Source organism: Callorhinchus milii, unplaced genomic scaffold, assembly GCF_018977255.1.
Source record: "Callorhinchus milii isolate IMCB2004 unplaced genomic scaffold, IMCB_Cmil_1.0 Scaffold10, whole genome shotgun sequence".
Lineage (NCBI taxonomy): Eukaryota > Metazoa > Chordata > Chondrichthyes > Chimaeriformes > Callorhinchidae > Callorhinchus > Callorhinchus milii.
This window is the reverse complement of record NW_024704751.1, coordinates 3,498,945-3,517,012: the sequence shown is the minus strand read 5'-3', so window position 1 is coordinate 3,517,012 and position 18,068 is coordinate 3,498,945. Positions and strand designations below refer to the sequence as shown.

The window sequence follows — 18,068 nt, the reverse complement described above, 5'->3', positions numbered from 1 at the left end:
GGAGACAGGCTATTGTAGGAGTCCCGCAGCTCAGGAGGTTTGAGCGCTCGCCTCGCAAGCGAGAGGGACCTGGGTTCGATTCCCGGCCGGGGGCCGAACCTTGCGCGAGTTTCCTTACTCCGCGCGCACGCACTCACGCACGCCCTGATCGTAATCTGTTCCCCCCCCCCCCAAAAAAAAATCATAAAATTGGTCGCTTCAATCCACGACTGTTTGTGGGGACGCTGCTGGGCGCAATCGGCCGCCGCGTTTCGCCCGCAAAACCCACAGTCAATTCACTGTACCGTCTATTCTGAGACGTCTCAAAGACGTGAAAAAGCGCGATATCAAATGCAAATCATTATTGTTATTCAGAGCCCACCCGGTGCGACCGGTGTTCACTACTCCCATCCTGGATCCTATCCCGAGGAGTCCTGTATCCTGGCCTTTTCAACACAGGATAAAAAATAGTCCTTGCATTCGATACAGCGGCTCTTCGGGTGTCTTCCAGACGTCTCAAAGCGCTGAACCCGGCAGAGGCTGTAAAGTGAACCGACTGTGTGTTTGTGGGCGAAACGGAGTCCGACGGGTTGCGAGCGCAGCCGTTACTCGGGGGAGCGGCGGAGGCGAATTCAAGACGGTCAGAAGGTCGACCGGGGATTGTGTTACGGTGATGAGGGTTAAGATTATTTCAGTGATGACTTTTCACCTGGAGGGGGGGCGTTCAGGTGTGTCGGTTGCCTTCCACACAAGAAGCCTTTAAGACGCATGCGCCGTTTCCCCTGAACTCGCGCGCGAGCGCCCCCGGGCGGAGAGACGCGTATCCGCAGAGGCGGACGCTCCCCCCTCCCCCTCCCTCCCTCCCTCCCTCGTCGACGTCATTGTCGTCCTGGACAACGTGTCGCACGTCACGGGATTGGGCGGGTTCGCGCCCCGATCGGGCGGGTTCGCTTGCGCCGTTGGGCGTGTGTTTTTTTTTCGAAAAAAAAACCGTGCGACGAAAACCGGTCCAAGTAAATTTTTTTTTTTTTTCTTTCCGCTCTCAACTTCGACGCCTTTCTTCTGACAGTTACGTGTGTGTGTGGACATAGGCGTCACAGGAGGGAACCGGGAGATTTGGGCTATTTTTTGGGGGGGTTTGGGGGCGACTTTGGGGCTCCAACGCCGGACGCCGCGGGGTCAGTCACGTGCCGTCGCCGTGGCAGCGGCCATGGACTCGCTCGGGGAGGCCGGACTGCACTTCGACGAGCTGAACAAACTGAGGGTCCTGGACCCCGAGATAGCGCACAACACCACCGAACTGAAGGAGGAGTGCAAGGAGTTCGTGGAGAGTGGGTAACCCCGGGCACCGGGGGGGGGGGAGGGGGGGAGGGGGAGTGAGGGGGGAGTGAGTGAGGGGGGAGGGGGGGAGGAGGGAGGGGGGGAGGGAGGGGGAGTGAGGGAGGGGGGAGGGGGGGAGTGAGGGGGGGAGTGAGGGGGGGAGGGGGGGGAGTGAGGGGAGGGGGGAGTGAGGGGAGGGGGAGGGGGGGAGGAGGGGGGGGGGGAGTGAGGGAGGGGGGGGAGGGGAGGGAGGGGGGGGGGGAGGATGGGTGGAAGAAGATTGGGTGGGGAGGGAGAGTGGGGGTATTATTATTATTATCCATCATAATGGGAGCGCCGGCCAGAACAGAGGGGGGGCTACCCTCTGCCCCCCTCTCCACCTCTGCCCCCCCTCCCCCTCTGCCCCCCCTCTCCACCTCTGCCCCCCCTCTCCACCTCTGCCCCCCCCTCTCCCCTCTGCCCCCCCTCTCCCCTCTGCCCCCCCTCTCCCCTCTGCCCCCCCTCTCCCCTCTGCCCCCCCCTCTCCACCTCTGCCCCCCCCTCTCCACCTCTGCCCCCCCTCTCCACCTCTGCCCCCCCCTCTCAACCCTCTGCCCCCCCTCTCCCCTCTGCCCCCCCCTCTCCCCTCTGCCCCTCTCCCTCTGCCCCCCCCTCTCCCCTCTGCCCCCCTCTCCACCTCTCCCCCCCCTCCCCTCTCCCCCCCTCCCCCTCTGCCCCCCCCCCTCTCCCCCTCTGCCCCCCCCCCCCCTCCTCCCTTTTGTACGGTCATAATCCTTTCAAAAAAATAACAATAATCTGGTCATTTCAATCCGCGGCTGTTTGTGGGGACGTCGCCGGGCGCGACTGGCGGCCGCGCTTCGCCCGCAAAGTACACAGTCACTACACTTTACGCGACAGGCATATCCTGTCAAGCGCTTCGAGGCGGTGGGCGAAACATGGCAGCCGCTCCGCTCGCCTGGCTCCGGCCTCCCGCTCATCCCTCGTTCCCTCCGCTTCACCATCGGCGGCCGCGCTTTCAGCCACAAGGCTCCCAAACTTGGGAATTCTCTCCCTCAGTCCCTCTGCCCTGACCCCTCTTTCCCCATTTTCAGATCACGCCTGGAGACCTTCGTCTTCGACCGTGCTGGCGGTCACCTCCTTCCTCCCTCCCTCCCCCCCCGACTCGGTATCAGGCTCCGCCACTGTTAAGCACTCCCAAGATGCTGCCCCACGTGAAGGGCGCTATCCTGGCATTCGATACAGCGCATTTCACGTCTTCTCGACGTCTCAAAGCGCTTCACAGAATAGACTGTAAAGTGAATTGACCGTATATTTGTGGGCGAAACGCGGCAGCCAATTGCGCACAGCAATGTCCCCACAAACAGTCGTGGGTTGAAAATGACCAATTTATTATTGTATATATAAATTCAAGTTGTGGACATTAAAGTTCGAGTGGATGTTAAAGATCCCTTGATACTACCCGAAAAGAGAAGGGAGTTTCTCCCTGGTCAGCAATCCCCCGGATAAAATCGGTCGTCGACTTCATGACTAGTTTGGGTACATTGACGCGCGCATGTTTAGCTGCCGCATTTTTCCTCCAGAGACTGCAGTCACTGCACTTTACAGTAAAATTCTGTGAAGCTCTTTTGAGACATGTTAACAATGTGATAATGTTCTATGTCAAATGCAAAGGATTTTTATTTAAAATTAGGATCGTTATTATGATTGGTATTATTATGTATCAATTTCTATTGGTAGCCCCCAGACTCTGTCCTGGCACGGTGTTGTGAAAGGAGCGCAGCACTCATTTGAGCTTCAAAAATGGAACCTGTTCGATGGATGTTGATTATAAATGTGTATATACAAACATTAGTGTGTTTAAATAATACTTGAGGCAAGACTGACCCACGGCAACAGTTTGCCTAACAGCAGATCTGCTGGAAGGAGATTGTCTTTGCAAAAGTACTAAGAGCCTCGAAATGTAGGATTTTTTTCCAAACAATTAATTCATGGCTTTTTGTGGCACATTGTTGTGTGTATATTGGTTGCCACATTCAGCCTCAAAATACAGTCACTGCACTTTACAGTTAATCTTGAAGTGCTTTCAGACATTTCCCAATGTGAAAGGTGATGAAGGATCATTAAAATTAGGACTTGGATTCATTTCAAATTACTAGTTGCTGGATTGCAGAATAATGTCAGTTGCATTCCTAGAACAGAGTTTTTGATCTGTAATAAGACCCATTGCTCAAAGTGCTGAATGAACATTTCAAAATTATTTCCAAATATGACAACTTATTCTATTGGCATTTTGAACTGAAAATATCTGCTTGAGTTTCAAGTTTACTTCTGTATCTGTGTGTGACGTCAAGCTACTTTATTGCAACACATGGAATCAATCTCCCAAGTTATTTCAACTATGTTTATTGATGGAAAGCCAGACAATGTCCGTGTCAGGGTCATGGTCCACATACGCATCAAAGGAGGAGCAAAAATCCCTTTGACGGCAAACTAAAGGATCCTGGATTGAAACCTACCACTTTCTTAAAGCATATAAGTTAGTTTTATTTTGTAATGCATTGGTTCAGGAATTATAATTCTTGAATTTCATATAATATCTTTTACATCAGGACAACAGCTCAAAGCATTTTACGCCATTTACAGTAAATTGTGGTAACTGTTTTTGTAGGCAAACACGGCACCAATTTGCACATATCAATTATTTTTTAAAAATCCCTTAATTTGGGGTAATATTTTATTACTAAGATAAAGATCAACGGCATCACCTTCTGTGAATAGAGTGAAATACAGGAAGGATGTGGCGTGTGCATGGTTCACACCAAATTGACTAAATTTCAAGCCAGTCTAGACAAGTAAAGCAATTCTCCTTACTCATTAATAGTTAGCTCATTGTCTTAAGGTAAATATTTCTGGCAGTCTCTCTCCAGCAGACATGGATAGTCTTTTAAAAGAAACAACCTCTCATTTTGGAAGGGTCTGACCTCCAAGAATTTACTAAGTTTAAGACCGTGACTCAAACCCACAGCAGCATATCCAAATGTCAGCAAGTACATTTTTGGGGGAAGTTATAGTGTTGACAGATCATATATATTTTGATGTAATTTCTGAGCAGTTTTTTTATTGAACTAATCGGCTATCAGATCAGATTAAGAACTAATTGGTATTAAATTTGTAATTTTACTAATTTGCTTGTGAATAGAGTAACTGATCTATACTGTAACTTTAATGCTGGATTCGAGTTACTATGATCGTGACACTTTTAATACAACACTAAGTCGAGAGTAGTGATATCAGAGCCTCCGCAACATGGTAGTCTTGCAATTGCTTTTTAGTGGAACACACTAAGTTGGTACAACACACAAGTACTACCCTGTGAAGTCACGGCACCGTGCAGACAAGTGGAGGGAGCAAAAGGATTTTGTGCGTGGCAACATTACAGTATACCCTGTGAAGAGCTTCGAGACATCTCGGCGATGTGATAAAGTGCTACATCAAATGCAAGGATTATTATTATTATTATTATTAACTATAAACTGGACCAAAATTTAAAAGTACACTAGAGTCAAGGTAAGGAACCAGACATTACATCAGGAAAAAGAATATGGATAAAAATGTTACATTATGGGAGTGAGGGGCAAGAGGGTTGGATGGTCCACCATTCAGTTGATATGGAGGAAGTTTTGTCTTGCGGTGCGTGCTGTACCTTATTTGTTCTTTCTAAGTATTTTGACTTGAGCGAGGAAAAAAAAAGTTGTATTCGTCAGCGATCTTTGTTCTCGCTGTTCTTAAACACTGTATCAAAGCTGATGACCTTGTTGTAAATATAGGATGTATCTGAGCTGCACAAAGAATGTTCTCTTCTTTTTCAGAAATAGGACAATTCCAGAAGATAGTCGGCGGCTTAATTGAAATAGTTGATCAACTTGCTAAAGAAGCTGAAAATGAGAAAATGAAGGTACGATGCCTTGGGATATAATGGTTAATGTTTCTCGGTGAAAGTGGGCGACTGCTGTTAAAACAGAAGGAAATGTTGGTGCTGCATTGAGAAATGCTGCAATGCTGCATTACTGATACTAACTGTAGGATCGTGTCTTTGAAACGTAGAAAGGCTTAAGTCATTAAGTCATTATGACAGGATCAATAACTCAAAAAGAAAAACTAGCTCTTATAAATGAGACATTGCCAGAGTTTTTTAAATATTCAAACTGTTGAGAAAGTATATTAATTATCTAGATTACGTTAATTACAAATAAATCAGTATGTTGGTAAAGTGCTTTAAAATTATTTACAGCAATAGCAACAAAACAACTTGCATTTTTATAGTGCCCTTCTGGGAGCACTTCCACTTAATACTGAATTGACCTATTTGTTTAACAGTTTTAATTACATCTGATTGGCAATGGTATGTTGGGGAAGAGGATGGAAAGAATGGGGAGTCATTGGGGCATTGTGGAGTCCTGTAGCTCAGTGGTTAGAGCACTCACCTCGCAAGCGAGAGACCTGGGTTCGATTCCTGGCAGGGTGAAACCTTGATATGAATTTCCTTATTCCACACGCCTGATAATAATCCCTCAAGAAACAATAATAAATTGGATCACTTCAAACCACAACTGTTTGTGGGACCATTTTGCCCAGAAATTTACAGTCTATTCTGTGAAGTGCTTTGAGACGTTCAGAAGACGTGAAAAGCGCTATACCAAATGCAAAAATGAATATTTATTATTGAATGAGGCAAAAGGAAATTAGTGATTGGTGGGAGGAGTGGGGGGGAGGGGGAGCGGGAGGGAAGAGTTTAAAAATGGTTATAATTAATTTTTCTCTCAACAGGCAATAGGGGCTAGAAATCTTCTGAAGTCAGTTGCTAAGCAAAGAGAAGCCCAACAGCAGCAGCTCCAAGCTTTAATAACTGAAAAGAAAATGCAGCTTGAAAGGTTTGTCAAGTCTTGTGTCTGAAATCAGATAGGATCAACTAGGCAATCCAGCACACTGTATATCACATTACTATTTTTCTCTCAAGTACAACATGAGCTATGCTGAATGAAAAGTTGTGGAGATATTGTGGGTGGAACGCAGCACACAATTGTGCAACAGTCGTGGATTGAGTGACCAAATTATTATTTTTGATGATAACAATTATTATCAGATGTCACCAACCTGGAGAGTTTGGTAAATAATCAAGAGGATTGCAAAACGATCAAGGAGGCATAAACAGACTAGCAGAATGGAAAGACAGGGAGCAGAAGTTCGACATTAGAGAAATGTGAAGAGATTCACTTTGTTAGCAGAAATAAAAAAAATCTATGCTCGCATGGTAAGAACCTAGTAAGACACAGGGAGAGGAGAAATGGGATCTATGGTAATCATTTACGATGGCATAAAGCACATGAAGTTTTAGAAGTGGATGAATTGAAAATATGGGGATAGGTTCCTGTGAAGCGCTCTTGAGACGCCATCCAGGGTGGAAGGCGCTATATAAATCCAAGTTGTTGTTGTTTAATGAATCTAGACTAGTGTAAGCGTTTCTGCACATGATGTATAAAACAGACTGCTCTTTTTGCAGGTATCGGATAGAGTATGAATCGCTGTCAAAGGTTGAAGCCGAGCAAAACGAGTTCATTGATCAGTTCATTCTTCAGAAATGAAACCAAGAAAAGCATTTTCTAACTACACATCATTGACGTTTTCTGCAATGGACAGTTATTCCTTTATACCACATTCCATCAAGGCAATGGTTTTACCCCAGGTGTATTTTTGCATTGCATTTTGACATTTCAATGAATATACATCAAGCAGTGATTATTACAATGTCTGTCTCAGTGTGATTGTTTGGACTGCATATAAACAAATTATAACAAGTATTTAATACTAAGGTATTTACTGTGCTCTTTCAAGTATAAGAAAATGTGCATGGTACACATGTAAATATTTTGTCAACTTTTGTATAGATTATACCCTGAATAAATGTTTCTTTCAACTGGTGAGAGAAGGTTTTTGCACATTTAGCAGACTACCATTTCTCACATTCTGATTAGTTGCAGAATATCCTTGGAGCAGTATTGAGAAAGTTATTGTTTTAACACTTGCCTTGGATGTTAGCACAAGATCACAAGATTTGCTTATACTTATATTCTATGGGCCTACTTACACCATCAGGTTATGTGTTTCTTTTCTTAAATTCTCTTGTGATAGTAAAAAAAATCCAACCATCATTAATGCAAGGAAATATTTCACCAAATACAGGGTAGAGAAAGCAAATCTTGTTTATTGGATTCACTGAACAGGATTCAGGGGTGGATGACCGACTCTTGTAAAAATGTAAAGAATACAGTATGTAGTTATCTTCTCTCAGGCACCTTGTGGCTGTGAGGCCACACAAGTGAGCTATTTAAAAATCTTCCATTTCCTGATCGGTAGAAAACAGTCCTTGAATTGGCATGAGAATCATGAGCAGTCTATTTAGGACAACTTCATTTTATTTGAAAATACCCCTCAATAAAGCAGATTACGGCTCTCCTGTGCAGGTAAATACTCCTTTGTTATACTTCGGTGAAACCTCGTTACTTCTTTTTCTTCTTTTCCTCAACAGGATTGTATTTTACGCTGAACAGCATAGCCAACAAAAGCATAACTGGTATTAATAGATAGGGGGCATATAGAGCTACAAGAGATAAACGTTGTGACATTGTCGATGGTCCTGGATACACAGATGTTGAGAAATCGTTGAACAGGATATGTGCAAGGATGGAAACAAGAGTTGTTGCCACATGGGTGGAATATACAATAGCAGGTGTTCTTATCCACTGGCAATTTCCTATAAATATATATATATATATATAAAAAATGTCACATCATCATTCAAACATGCATTAAGACGTTTTATTTCAGGCATGCACTTTGCAACGATAATTAGTATAAATGTTGCCTCGCGTGAAACAATTATTTGGGGTCAGTGTTCCTAAAGCAGAAGAATGATAGTTGCCCTCAGTTGTTTTTGCTGGGGCCGCTATAGGATGGTGGGATGCGATTCTCAGTCAACAATTCCCCACATGGTGAGTTTTTTTGAGGCTGAGCTTACTTAGCCTTACTTATAGCAAGGAATGTCTTGAGTCTCACAATTAATGTAGGAGCCAATGTCACACCTGCAGTGTGCTCCATCCTGTGCTCTGTGGGGAAGGGCACAGAGAGGCTTCAGGAAGGAAATAGAGTGGCAGACAAGAAGTTTGTTGGACCTCACATTTAGCCACATTATAATTCTCATTTTAAAAATGAGTTAAGCAACATTGAATGTGGAGTGGGACTGTATATTTTGTGGGCGTTTCGCAAGATGTCTCGAAGACGTGACAAGGCACTATATCAAATGCAAGGATGATTATCGCAAAACAAAGTGTGTTACTGGCAAAATGGATGGCCAGTCAGAGTAACGCGCTGCCTGTTCGTCAGATTTGGAGCAGGATTGGTGGACACCTGGTAGCAAGTCGTCTGCTTCCTGCTCACTAACTCAGCTGGGGAATGGTGGGAGGGTGGTCCAAGGCTCCCAAGGAGTCAAGTGAGAATTAAGGCAACTTACATAAGTAAATAAGTTTACTGACCTTTGTAGAAAGCATAAGCTGCAACAGGAAAGAAAGGCAGTTGTAATAGAGCCTCACAAAATATATACGACTTGAACCACGCCGGCGGATCCAACATCATCGGGTCTTTGAACTGGGTGGCGTACCATTTTAACAAATCTTGCAGCTAAGGAAAGAAGCATAGGAACACAAGTATAAAAAAGTGCAATTTTTATTTTTATAAAAATAACAACTTTCTACGTTAAGCTAAGGTTACCTTTTTTGCTGCTTTCCCAGTAATATTTTCAAGTGTTTGAGGAAATTCATTTGTACAATGTTCAGTCACCATTTTTGATTCCACCAATATCATTCGGCATTGTGTGCGACAATAAGGTTGTTTTCAGCGCTGAACACTCTTAAATGTTGTAATCAATCTAAAACATTGACATAATTCTGCTACTAAAAAGACACTGGCGTCTTAAATTATTCAAATATCATTAAGTGTTCTATTGCCGATGAGACTTCCTGATGTTGTGGTGTACAGTGTGACAGTAGTAACAGTGTTCCCAATTCACATGGCTTTTTATTCTACATAAAACAGATGTGAGTATTAAAAAAAGACGAAATGTGAGTGCTACCCTGTCTCAAGCCCAGAAATCCGCTTGATTCTGAATGAACACAATTCAAATCTTTTTAAGCTCTTGTACGCAGAATCTACTAATCTCTCTTAAGTTTATCTGCTTTGCTTTTGCACAGATGCAGATACAGAAATTCATTGGTTGGCAGCTTGCACTGCTATCTATGAAAGTGCATCTCCACTCAATAGGGGGTATGAGTGCTCTGTCCTTTAGACTCCCATTGGCAGTGGCAAAAGGACTTCATTTTTGACACAAAAATAGTGACTCCCAAGTACTTAACAAAGCCAGTTAGCTCATATTCTTAAAAACTTTTATACTACGGAACGACAGCAAATGTGGCGGCTCATCTGACATCCCACAAGCCATGAGATGAGCAAACAGACCATTCAATTGACATTTGGATCAAGGCAGGAAATACTGTTATAAACAACTGTTACAAACATGGATAACCAGGAGAAAGCCACATAGCTGTAACTGTTAAGGGGCTCCTTTAAATAATAATAATAATATAATAATCGTTGCATTTGATATAGCACTTTTCACGTCTTCGAGATGTCTCAAAGCGCTTCACAGAATATACTGTAAAGTGAATTAACTGCACATTTGTGGGCGAAACGCGGCGGCCAATTGCGCACAGCAGTGTCCCACAAACAGCCGTGGATTGAAAATGACCAATTTATTATTGTTCCGCTTCTTGGGAGGGATTATTCCACCTTAATCACAAGGCACAACCTAAGATTAACACCACACCAACACGAATGGCTCAGATGTCGATGGGAACACTGTGGACACAAAATACTTGGGGTTGATGTCGAAGTGTTGTGTTTGTATTCATACCAGAATCTTCCCTGTCCTCAGTCCCCCCACTACCCCCCCACCCCCCACTACCCCCCCACCCCCCACTACCCCCCCCACCCCGCACTACCCCCCCACACACACATTGAACAGTCTCCATGAATAGTTTTACAAAGAATCTGCGTTTGAATAGAAAACGATCAGCACAAAGGTCAGAGGGGGGATCTCAAGGCTACAGTTTCATATGGACTTGTGTCAGGTCATTGCTCGCACGAACACACACATCCACCCCCTCTCTCTCTCTCTCCCTCCCCTCTCTCTCTCCCTCCCCTCTCTCTCCCTCCCTCTCTCTCTCTCTCCCCCCTCCCTCTCTCTCTCTCCCTCCCTCTCTCTCTCTCTCCCTCCCTCTCTCCCTCCCCACCCACCGGGTGAGGCTCCACAGACAAACTCAAGTCACAGTCACTTGGTGATCAGTGACATCAGATTCGGGTCGTGTTCCTTTTGCCAAATCAGTCCCCACAATTAGTGCACAGACCCCCACACACTCCGAGAAGGGAAGGAAATGGACGAAAGAGAGAGAGAGAGAGAGAGAGAAAAAAAGAGACACAGACAGAGAGAGACAGAGACAGAGACAGACAGACAGGGGTCGGGTGCCTTATACTCCCATCTATCGTTGCAGCTGAACAGTCCCCTCCCTCCCTCCTCCCTCCCTCCCTCTGGTGCCGACACTCACACTGGACGGGTAGACCCACTGTGGGAGCAGCGCCTGCAGGTCGATGGCCAGAGTGATGGGGATGTGGGTGAAGAAGTAGAAGAAGAAGATCCACTCCAGGAGCCGCACACAGAACGCCATGGCCTCTGCTCAGATGGGGCTTAATTGGAGCCGTTTGGTGTGGGGATTGGTGCAGAGTTGGCCCTTTCCACATCAGCTCGTCCTGACGTGCGACTGGGATTGGTTCACCAGCTCTCAGGGAGGAGATCCGCAGTTCTCTGGGAAATCATTGAAAGAATTCACAGGATCCTACAGCGCGGGCGGAGGCCGTCCGGGACGCGGTGCCCGTCTCCCAAGGCTCTTTGGAAAGAGCCGTCCCAAATGCGATCCCGCTAACCCGTCCGCCCTCCCCGCTCCCCGCCCCGCCCGCCCCGCCCGCCTCCGCCGCTCGAAACGAACGGAATAGAATCGTTCGGGTCCAATAAAGTTAAGCGTAGTTCAGGTTTCTCCGGTTCGGTGGCAACCATTTTTTGAAAAGGAATACTTGCGGCGGGTTTATGGCACCTTCCCACGCGGGGGACACCGTCTTAAAAGCGTTTCACAGGGTTTACTGTAAATTTGTAGCGTTGAATTTTACCGGCCAACACGGCCAACGTGAGCATAAGATAAAAGTGTGGCAGATGGGAATCGGATCAAGCATCACAGGCTCAACGTGGTCTCCATGAGTCTCACTTCTGTACAAGAAGATTCCCCACGAAACACAGTCACTGCGCTTTACAGTGTATCCCTTGAAGCACTTTTGGATGTGAAAGTGCGTTATACCAAAGGTAGGATTATAGCTATTACTTAAGTCGGCTCAAAATTGTATAGACAGTATTAGCACCTTATCACGTCATTGAGACGTCTCAAAGCACTTCATAGGATATACTATAAAGTGGATTGATTGTGGTTTGTGGGCAAAGTGCGTAGCCAGTTGCGCTCAACATTATCCGACAAACAGCCATAGAGTGACCAATTTTATTTGGGGGATTTTTGGCCAGGACACGGGGAGAAATTACCTTTTTTTTCAAATAGTGCTATGGGATCAACATCCACCGGAACAGGCAGCTTCCATAAACATAAAGGAAGGTACCGGGGAAGCATTGTGAAGCAGGTTTCAGATCAAACTGCTTTCATGATAGTTACCTGAATTTTTAACCAGGTTATTTAGCGTTCTTGGACTCCGCCTTGCGTGGAGAGCGCTGCATAAATGCAAGTTGTTGTTGTTGGTATTTACCCTTGCAATTTCTCTTTATTCCCCGAAAATACTTATGTATATGAATAATATATATTATTAATAGATAATAGTTATTAACAGTTAATAGATCAGTTTATTGTTGATACAAGAGTTGAATCTCATAATAACCAGTAGGGGTAGCTAACATTCCACATTATCGCTTATTCACTAAATTATCCAGTTCAGATCTCTCCTATAAACTGGATTAAATTCCTAGCCGTTGTTTTAAAAAAAATCAATCGTAGACCATCAATCCATTTAAAAGCATCAAGTATAAAACAGACAGAAAGTTGTGCCTAAAGCCTTCACTGCAAGGAAGTTAGCAAATTAAATTCCCCAAACTTGGAAACGATCAGTTACTACAGTAACATTTTATTTTGTTAGATAGCATTTGATAATTCTTCAACAATGGGCTAAATAACGCTACCAGGAATGATAGTAACAAACAATTGGTACTTGGAAATACTAGTTCCTACAGACCTGCACCATTCATGGAACAAATTCTCCTGGATCAGTTGATTAGTTTATTGCTCATGCGCACTTCCTCTGTTCCAATCAAGGAGACTGAGCCTTCAGCCACAACAGCCATCACCTCTGGAATTCTTAATCAAAGCCACTTTACCTTGCCACCTTTCTCCTGGCTTTTAAAAAAATCTTTCAGTTGTGCCTTTCATCACATCTAAATTCCTCTCACTTCTTGCCCCATTGCGTACTCCTTCTATTGTCAAGCATTCGAGACATTTCTTTGCGTGTCTGGCCCTATAATAAACACAACTAGCTGTTGACAGAAGCAAAGCAGCACAGCACGACAGAAATAAATTGGTGCTAGATTAGATCTGGGCTTAATTAAATAGAAGTTATTTGGTATCTGAAGCTTTTGGTTTATACATGTTAAAATGATAGTAGTGGAGTAACAGCATATGTTGCAACCAGTGAACCTTTTTACTCATATTCAAATTATAATATTCGTTGCATTTGATATAGCGCCTTTTCACGTTATTGAGACGGCTCACGAAATATACAGTTAAGTGAATTGACTATGTTTTGTGGGCAAAGATTGAGAATGAAAATTGTTCAGCCAAACTCCCAACAATTTTTACAATTCATGAACCAGTAGTTACCATATTTGGTCAGAGCAATCAAATACAAGTCTGCGGGTTTCTCTAAACAAGAAAAGTGATTGCATTTTCTGCATAATCACATTAGACTAAGATTGAGATGACATTCAAAGCCTAAATCACAATATAGCAAACCAGTTTGATTTGTTCAAATCCTGAAATCAAATTGCATACATTATTTCCAATCGTCCACTAAGGTTCTGGGTTAGGATAAGCTCGATTTGAATAAACTGCCAAGTAGTTAGCTGGCATTCCCCCACGTGAAGCACTTCCATCCTATAGTTTTATAAATTACCTGCAACTGGGAGCTTGGAACACTCTTTCAAAAGCTCTTGAAATGCAAGTATTCAGCATAAATGAATATCTTTTTTTAAAATATTTATTTAATATATTTAGTATAGAAATCCAAAACAAACACAACATCTTCTGTTGCAATTGTTCCCTTCTCTCCTGATACAAAAAACATTCCGTTGTTTACTGGACATTCCTTCACCACACATAGGTTGTGCACACGTTTTTTGGGACACTCACTTCAACACATTCGGGAGTCGCCCCTGTGTACACCACATCCATGTGTACGCCCACGCATACCCTGGTAAGGTGCCCCGATGTGCACCACACACACACATTTACCGTACATACATTTTTCAGGACGCTCTTTGGTTACATCTCGAGCATCCTTCTGTACCTTTACCTCGGGCGGTTTTGGGTGCGCTCGTGGGCTACCCGGTGCGTGCACCTTAAGTGGGTTGTGCCGGTTCAGCTCCTGCCGGGGTCAGGCCCCATCTGGCCTTTGCCGTGGTTGAGCCGAACTTCAGCTTGTCCCTCAGCACAGTCCCTGATCCTAGCGTGCGCGAGCCTGAGACAGGCCCTCTCCGTCCCCTCGTTCTGCCAGAACACCTGGTTTCGGGAGTGCCGAAGGGCCTCCTTTACCAAGTTTATGATCCTCCAGACACACTTGATGTGGGTTTCTCTGTGAGTGCCCGGGAAGAGGCTGTACAGCACCAAGTGCCGTGACAGCGACTCCCCAGGGACGAACCGCGAGAATCCATTCCATCTTTTTCCAAACCGCCTTTGCAAAACCAAACTTCAGGAAAACATAGTCCAGTCTCCTGGCCTCTGCAACCGGCCCGAGGGCAACGTGCTGACTGGCCCAGTCCTCGACCGTCCCTGAAAGCCCCAAGTGGGGTTGGGCCCCTTTCATCGCCAGCCAGGCCATGTCCTATGGTTGTTGGTGAGGGCCGGTGATGAGGTGTTTTAAAGACGTAGCTGGCTGTCGCCGCAGTGTACATCCCAATCGAGTCTGCCCTCTCCCCCTTTCAAATTGTTTCGACTACCTGCCATGTGGACCACTCGGTGATTGCGCGGGGGTCTGGGATGGTGTTCTTCAGGAATTTCTCCACATAGGATCAGTGGTTCGGTAAACGAGTATCTGCTAAGCAGCCACATTGCATAACATACCAGTTTTTCAAAACTATAACTCAAACGCTTCTTGAAATTAACTATCTTTACCATCACTTCACATTCATGATGACTTATCAGAACCAAACTAAAGGGGACAACCAGTGTTTATGATGAGAAATGCAAACAACCCAGTCGCTGGGAGCTGGCTATGAGTTTCTCTGTTCAAATATCCACTTGCCCCTGGTAGTCAAAGTTGCTCATTGGCACAAATCATAGATAAAACTTATCAATCTGCAAAAGGCCTATCGAGTTCGAATGGAGCTGAATTGCAAGGCCCTGGAATCTGAATTTTAATAGAAAGTGTTGGTAACATTTTGGTTTCAAACAGGAAAATATTTTGATTTCAAACAGGAAGACATAGCAATTTTGTGTTTTTCCTCAGGAAGTTCTATGTATACAAGAAGGGGTCCCCTATTTGTATTACCTAAAATTAAGCCTCATGATACATAATGCACAAACAACATAATCAATCACAGGCCAAGCACCCAAATGTTAAACAAAAGCTTTCTACAATTACAGATAAAGTACTTAACAGTTAACAATCCCCAGTTCACAATAGGTCTTTGGCTCAAGCCAATAGGTCTTATGGTACATTTATGTTATAGCTCTCACAGGCTTCTAATTATAATACTCACATTTGATAGCAAGCAACCTACATTCAGAAAGTTTCAAAGCAATTAGTTAATGAAGTTTCTGTGAAGTGTAGCAACTGTATTTGGTCGGCAAATGCAGCGGCTAAATTGCCCACAGCGATGTTCCCACAAGCAGCCATGAAATGAAAGACCGATTTATCAGGAGGATTGCTGGCCAGGTCACTGGGAGAAATTCTTCTTTTCCAATAGTGTCTTGTCAACCTGAACAGGCACCTTGTTTTAAAGTCTCATCCAAAGAAAGGCACCTCAGCCATTCCAGCTTCTCCTCCGCCCCACCCCCAGCATTGCCCTGGAATGTCAGCCCAGATTGGGCACACTTTCCCCATTAGGGAAGGACCTGCAGACAGAGACATTGTACTTTGGAGGCTTTTTTTTGCATGTGTATTACAATCACAAGCGATGATGCTCCTTTGATGAATGCCAACGTTTTTAAAAAAAATGTTGAACCTACACAATTCCAGTCAAACTTAAGGTATTTTTAAATAGCGAAAGTATCAATATGCTGTTCTGTACTATTGCTTCAGGATTATGATGCAGCAGAACTGCACTATTTATATTTAGGGCACATTCCACTGGAGCCTGAACATGAAAGTAAGACCGAGCATGCAAAGTCGTGTTTGAGTTGCGGTTGACGATAGCTTCTGGATACTGTACTTCCCGAATGGATGGTAAAGGCACCAAGTCTAGCAAGTGCAAAACAACTTCACCCGTCTTTAAAGATGTTAACTCCACAGGAGGCCAGAAATACATGGCCAACTCTACTTCCGATGGCAACCCACTTTCTCCTTACTTTGCCATTCTGTCCATCTTCAGAGGTGTTCAGGCAATCCAGATCTCTGCGCGACTCTTCGGAGTCATTGGCTTCATCTCATTTTCGCTAAATTGCCGCTGATATTATGGTTGCTGTCCTCTGCAGTGTGGCAAACACTGCCATTATATTATTGCACATCTTGTCCTCGATGCATTTTAACTATCAATTATTTCAGTGCCTGGATCTAAAGAAGAGGATCAGGCTTTCTATTCCCTTTATAACAAATAGAACTATTTGACAACAGAGTAACCGCCACTGTGGCATAGGCATATAATCTGGATCTAAAATTTGGCAAGGGGTTCAAAGACCCTTGAGAGTCTCCCAGCAGGAGGCACTCAACACATCAAAAAGACTAAGTGCCCTCACAACAATTGTTCTGACAAGCCTGTATTATACATTGATATCACTGTATTTTCTCCAAGCAGCCCGTTTTCAAGCATAATTAACTGATCTTTCATCTTTACCCATTTATAAGATCGAAACCTGCAAATTAGAGATCTGAGGCAACCTATACAGGAAGATCTAACAGTTACATGAAAGCATCAGTTGCTAATATAAAATCAGGAATTATTAAAAAGCAAAAAATCAAACGTTAAAAAGATTGACATGAGATGGTTAAAAATATTCAGACTACAGGGATACTTTATACAACTAAATGACTACAGGTTGAGTGTTTTTCAAAGTAAAATAAGTGATGGGTATTACTTAATAGTATAGTTCCTTCTCAATTTATAATAACAATTGCTACTTTAGAAAATAGCTGTGGTTCAATTAGTTACCACCTTAACTTCCCCTCTCCCAGTGATAAAGTATTATTTAAAAAAGTTTTGTGGTAGATTAACCTGAATTTAAAAAATCTTTAATTGATATCAGAGAAATGGACTTTGTTGGATTGCTCCAGTCAGATGGAAGAATACAGTAGAGAAACATATGCATGAACAACATATATTTGTGGGTTGTTTTGATCAGTGATTATGGAAAGTAGAATTGTACATTTAAAGTTTATTGCCAGTATAAATTTTACTGAGCGAACCATTTTATTGCATAAAACTCCAATACAGCAATTCCCCAATTTTGCATATGCAACCCAACCCACTTACGAGAAAATTATTACGAAGTAGGAAGTTGTTTCAATATAAACTCATTCCTCCCCCTCCCTCCATCCTGTCATTACATTTCCAATCTCAGCTACACCGCTAAGAAGAATTGTCCATAGTCCAGCATGAACTAGTACCTGCAATGAAAGGGAGGAGAAACATATGGCAATTCAACATTGTAAATTGTTGGCACATTAAAACAGTTCTACATAAATCAACTGCCACCCTTATTTACAGATGGTTTGAATGAAAAGGATGAACAAAGTCCAAAACATCTGTTGCAATATTGCAAATTGAGTTCACCTAGAATCATGGATTCTTACAGCACAGGTGGCGGCCATTCAGCCAATCTTGCCTGTACTAGCTCTTTGAAAGTGCTATCCCCGCTATAGAATCATACAACAACTTTCATTTATATAGCGCCCTCCACGCAGGGTAGCGTCTCAAGAGTGTTTAACAGTGGTGGAGCCTGACTCCAAGTCAGGGGGAGGTGGGGGGGTTGTAGGGGGGAGATGGTGGCCATAAGGACAGTTGAAGAGGAAGATCTTCAGGCAGGGACTTGAAAAATGGGAGGGGCAAAGTCGGATGGATTGAGGGAGAGTGTTCCAGAGATTCGGAGCATGAAAGCATGACCTCCGATTTTGGGGTGGAGGGTGTG

The 18,068-nt window shown here is 44.1% G+C and overlaps 2 protein-coding genes across 2 annotated transcripts; one reads left to right on the top strand and one right to left on the bottom strand.

The window, feature by feature from the left end:
- Positions 1–944: 944 nt before the first annotated feature.
- On the top strand, positions 945–7,271 carry ift20 (intraflagellar transport 20 homolog (Chlamydomonas)). Its single transcript, NM_001292838.1, is given in 4 exon segments — positions 945–1,310; positions 5,169–5,254; positions 6,127–6,230; positions 6,860–7,271. Coding segments are annotated over 4 exon segments (393 nt in total). The 5' UTR covers positions 945–1,189; the 3' UTR covers positions 6,942–7,271.
- A 270-nt stretch (positions 7,272–7,541) lies between these two features.
- On the bottom strand, positions 7,542–11,217 carry tmem97 (transmembrane protein 97). Its single transcript, XM_007900705.2, has 3 exons — positions 11,013–11,217; positions 8,889–9,033; positions 7,542–8,110 (listed from the first exon to the last, which is right to left on the bottom strand). The coding sequence occupies exons 1-3, from the start codon at positions 11,130–11,132 to the stop codon at positions 7,857–7,859; spliced, it is 519 nt and encodes a 172-aa protein (XP_007898896.1). The 5' UTR covers positions 11,133–11,217; the 3' UTR covers positions 7,542–7,856.
- Between the last annotated feature and the right edge of the window lie 6,851 nt (positions 11,218–18,068).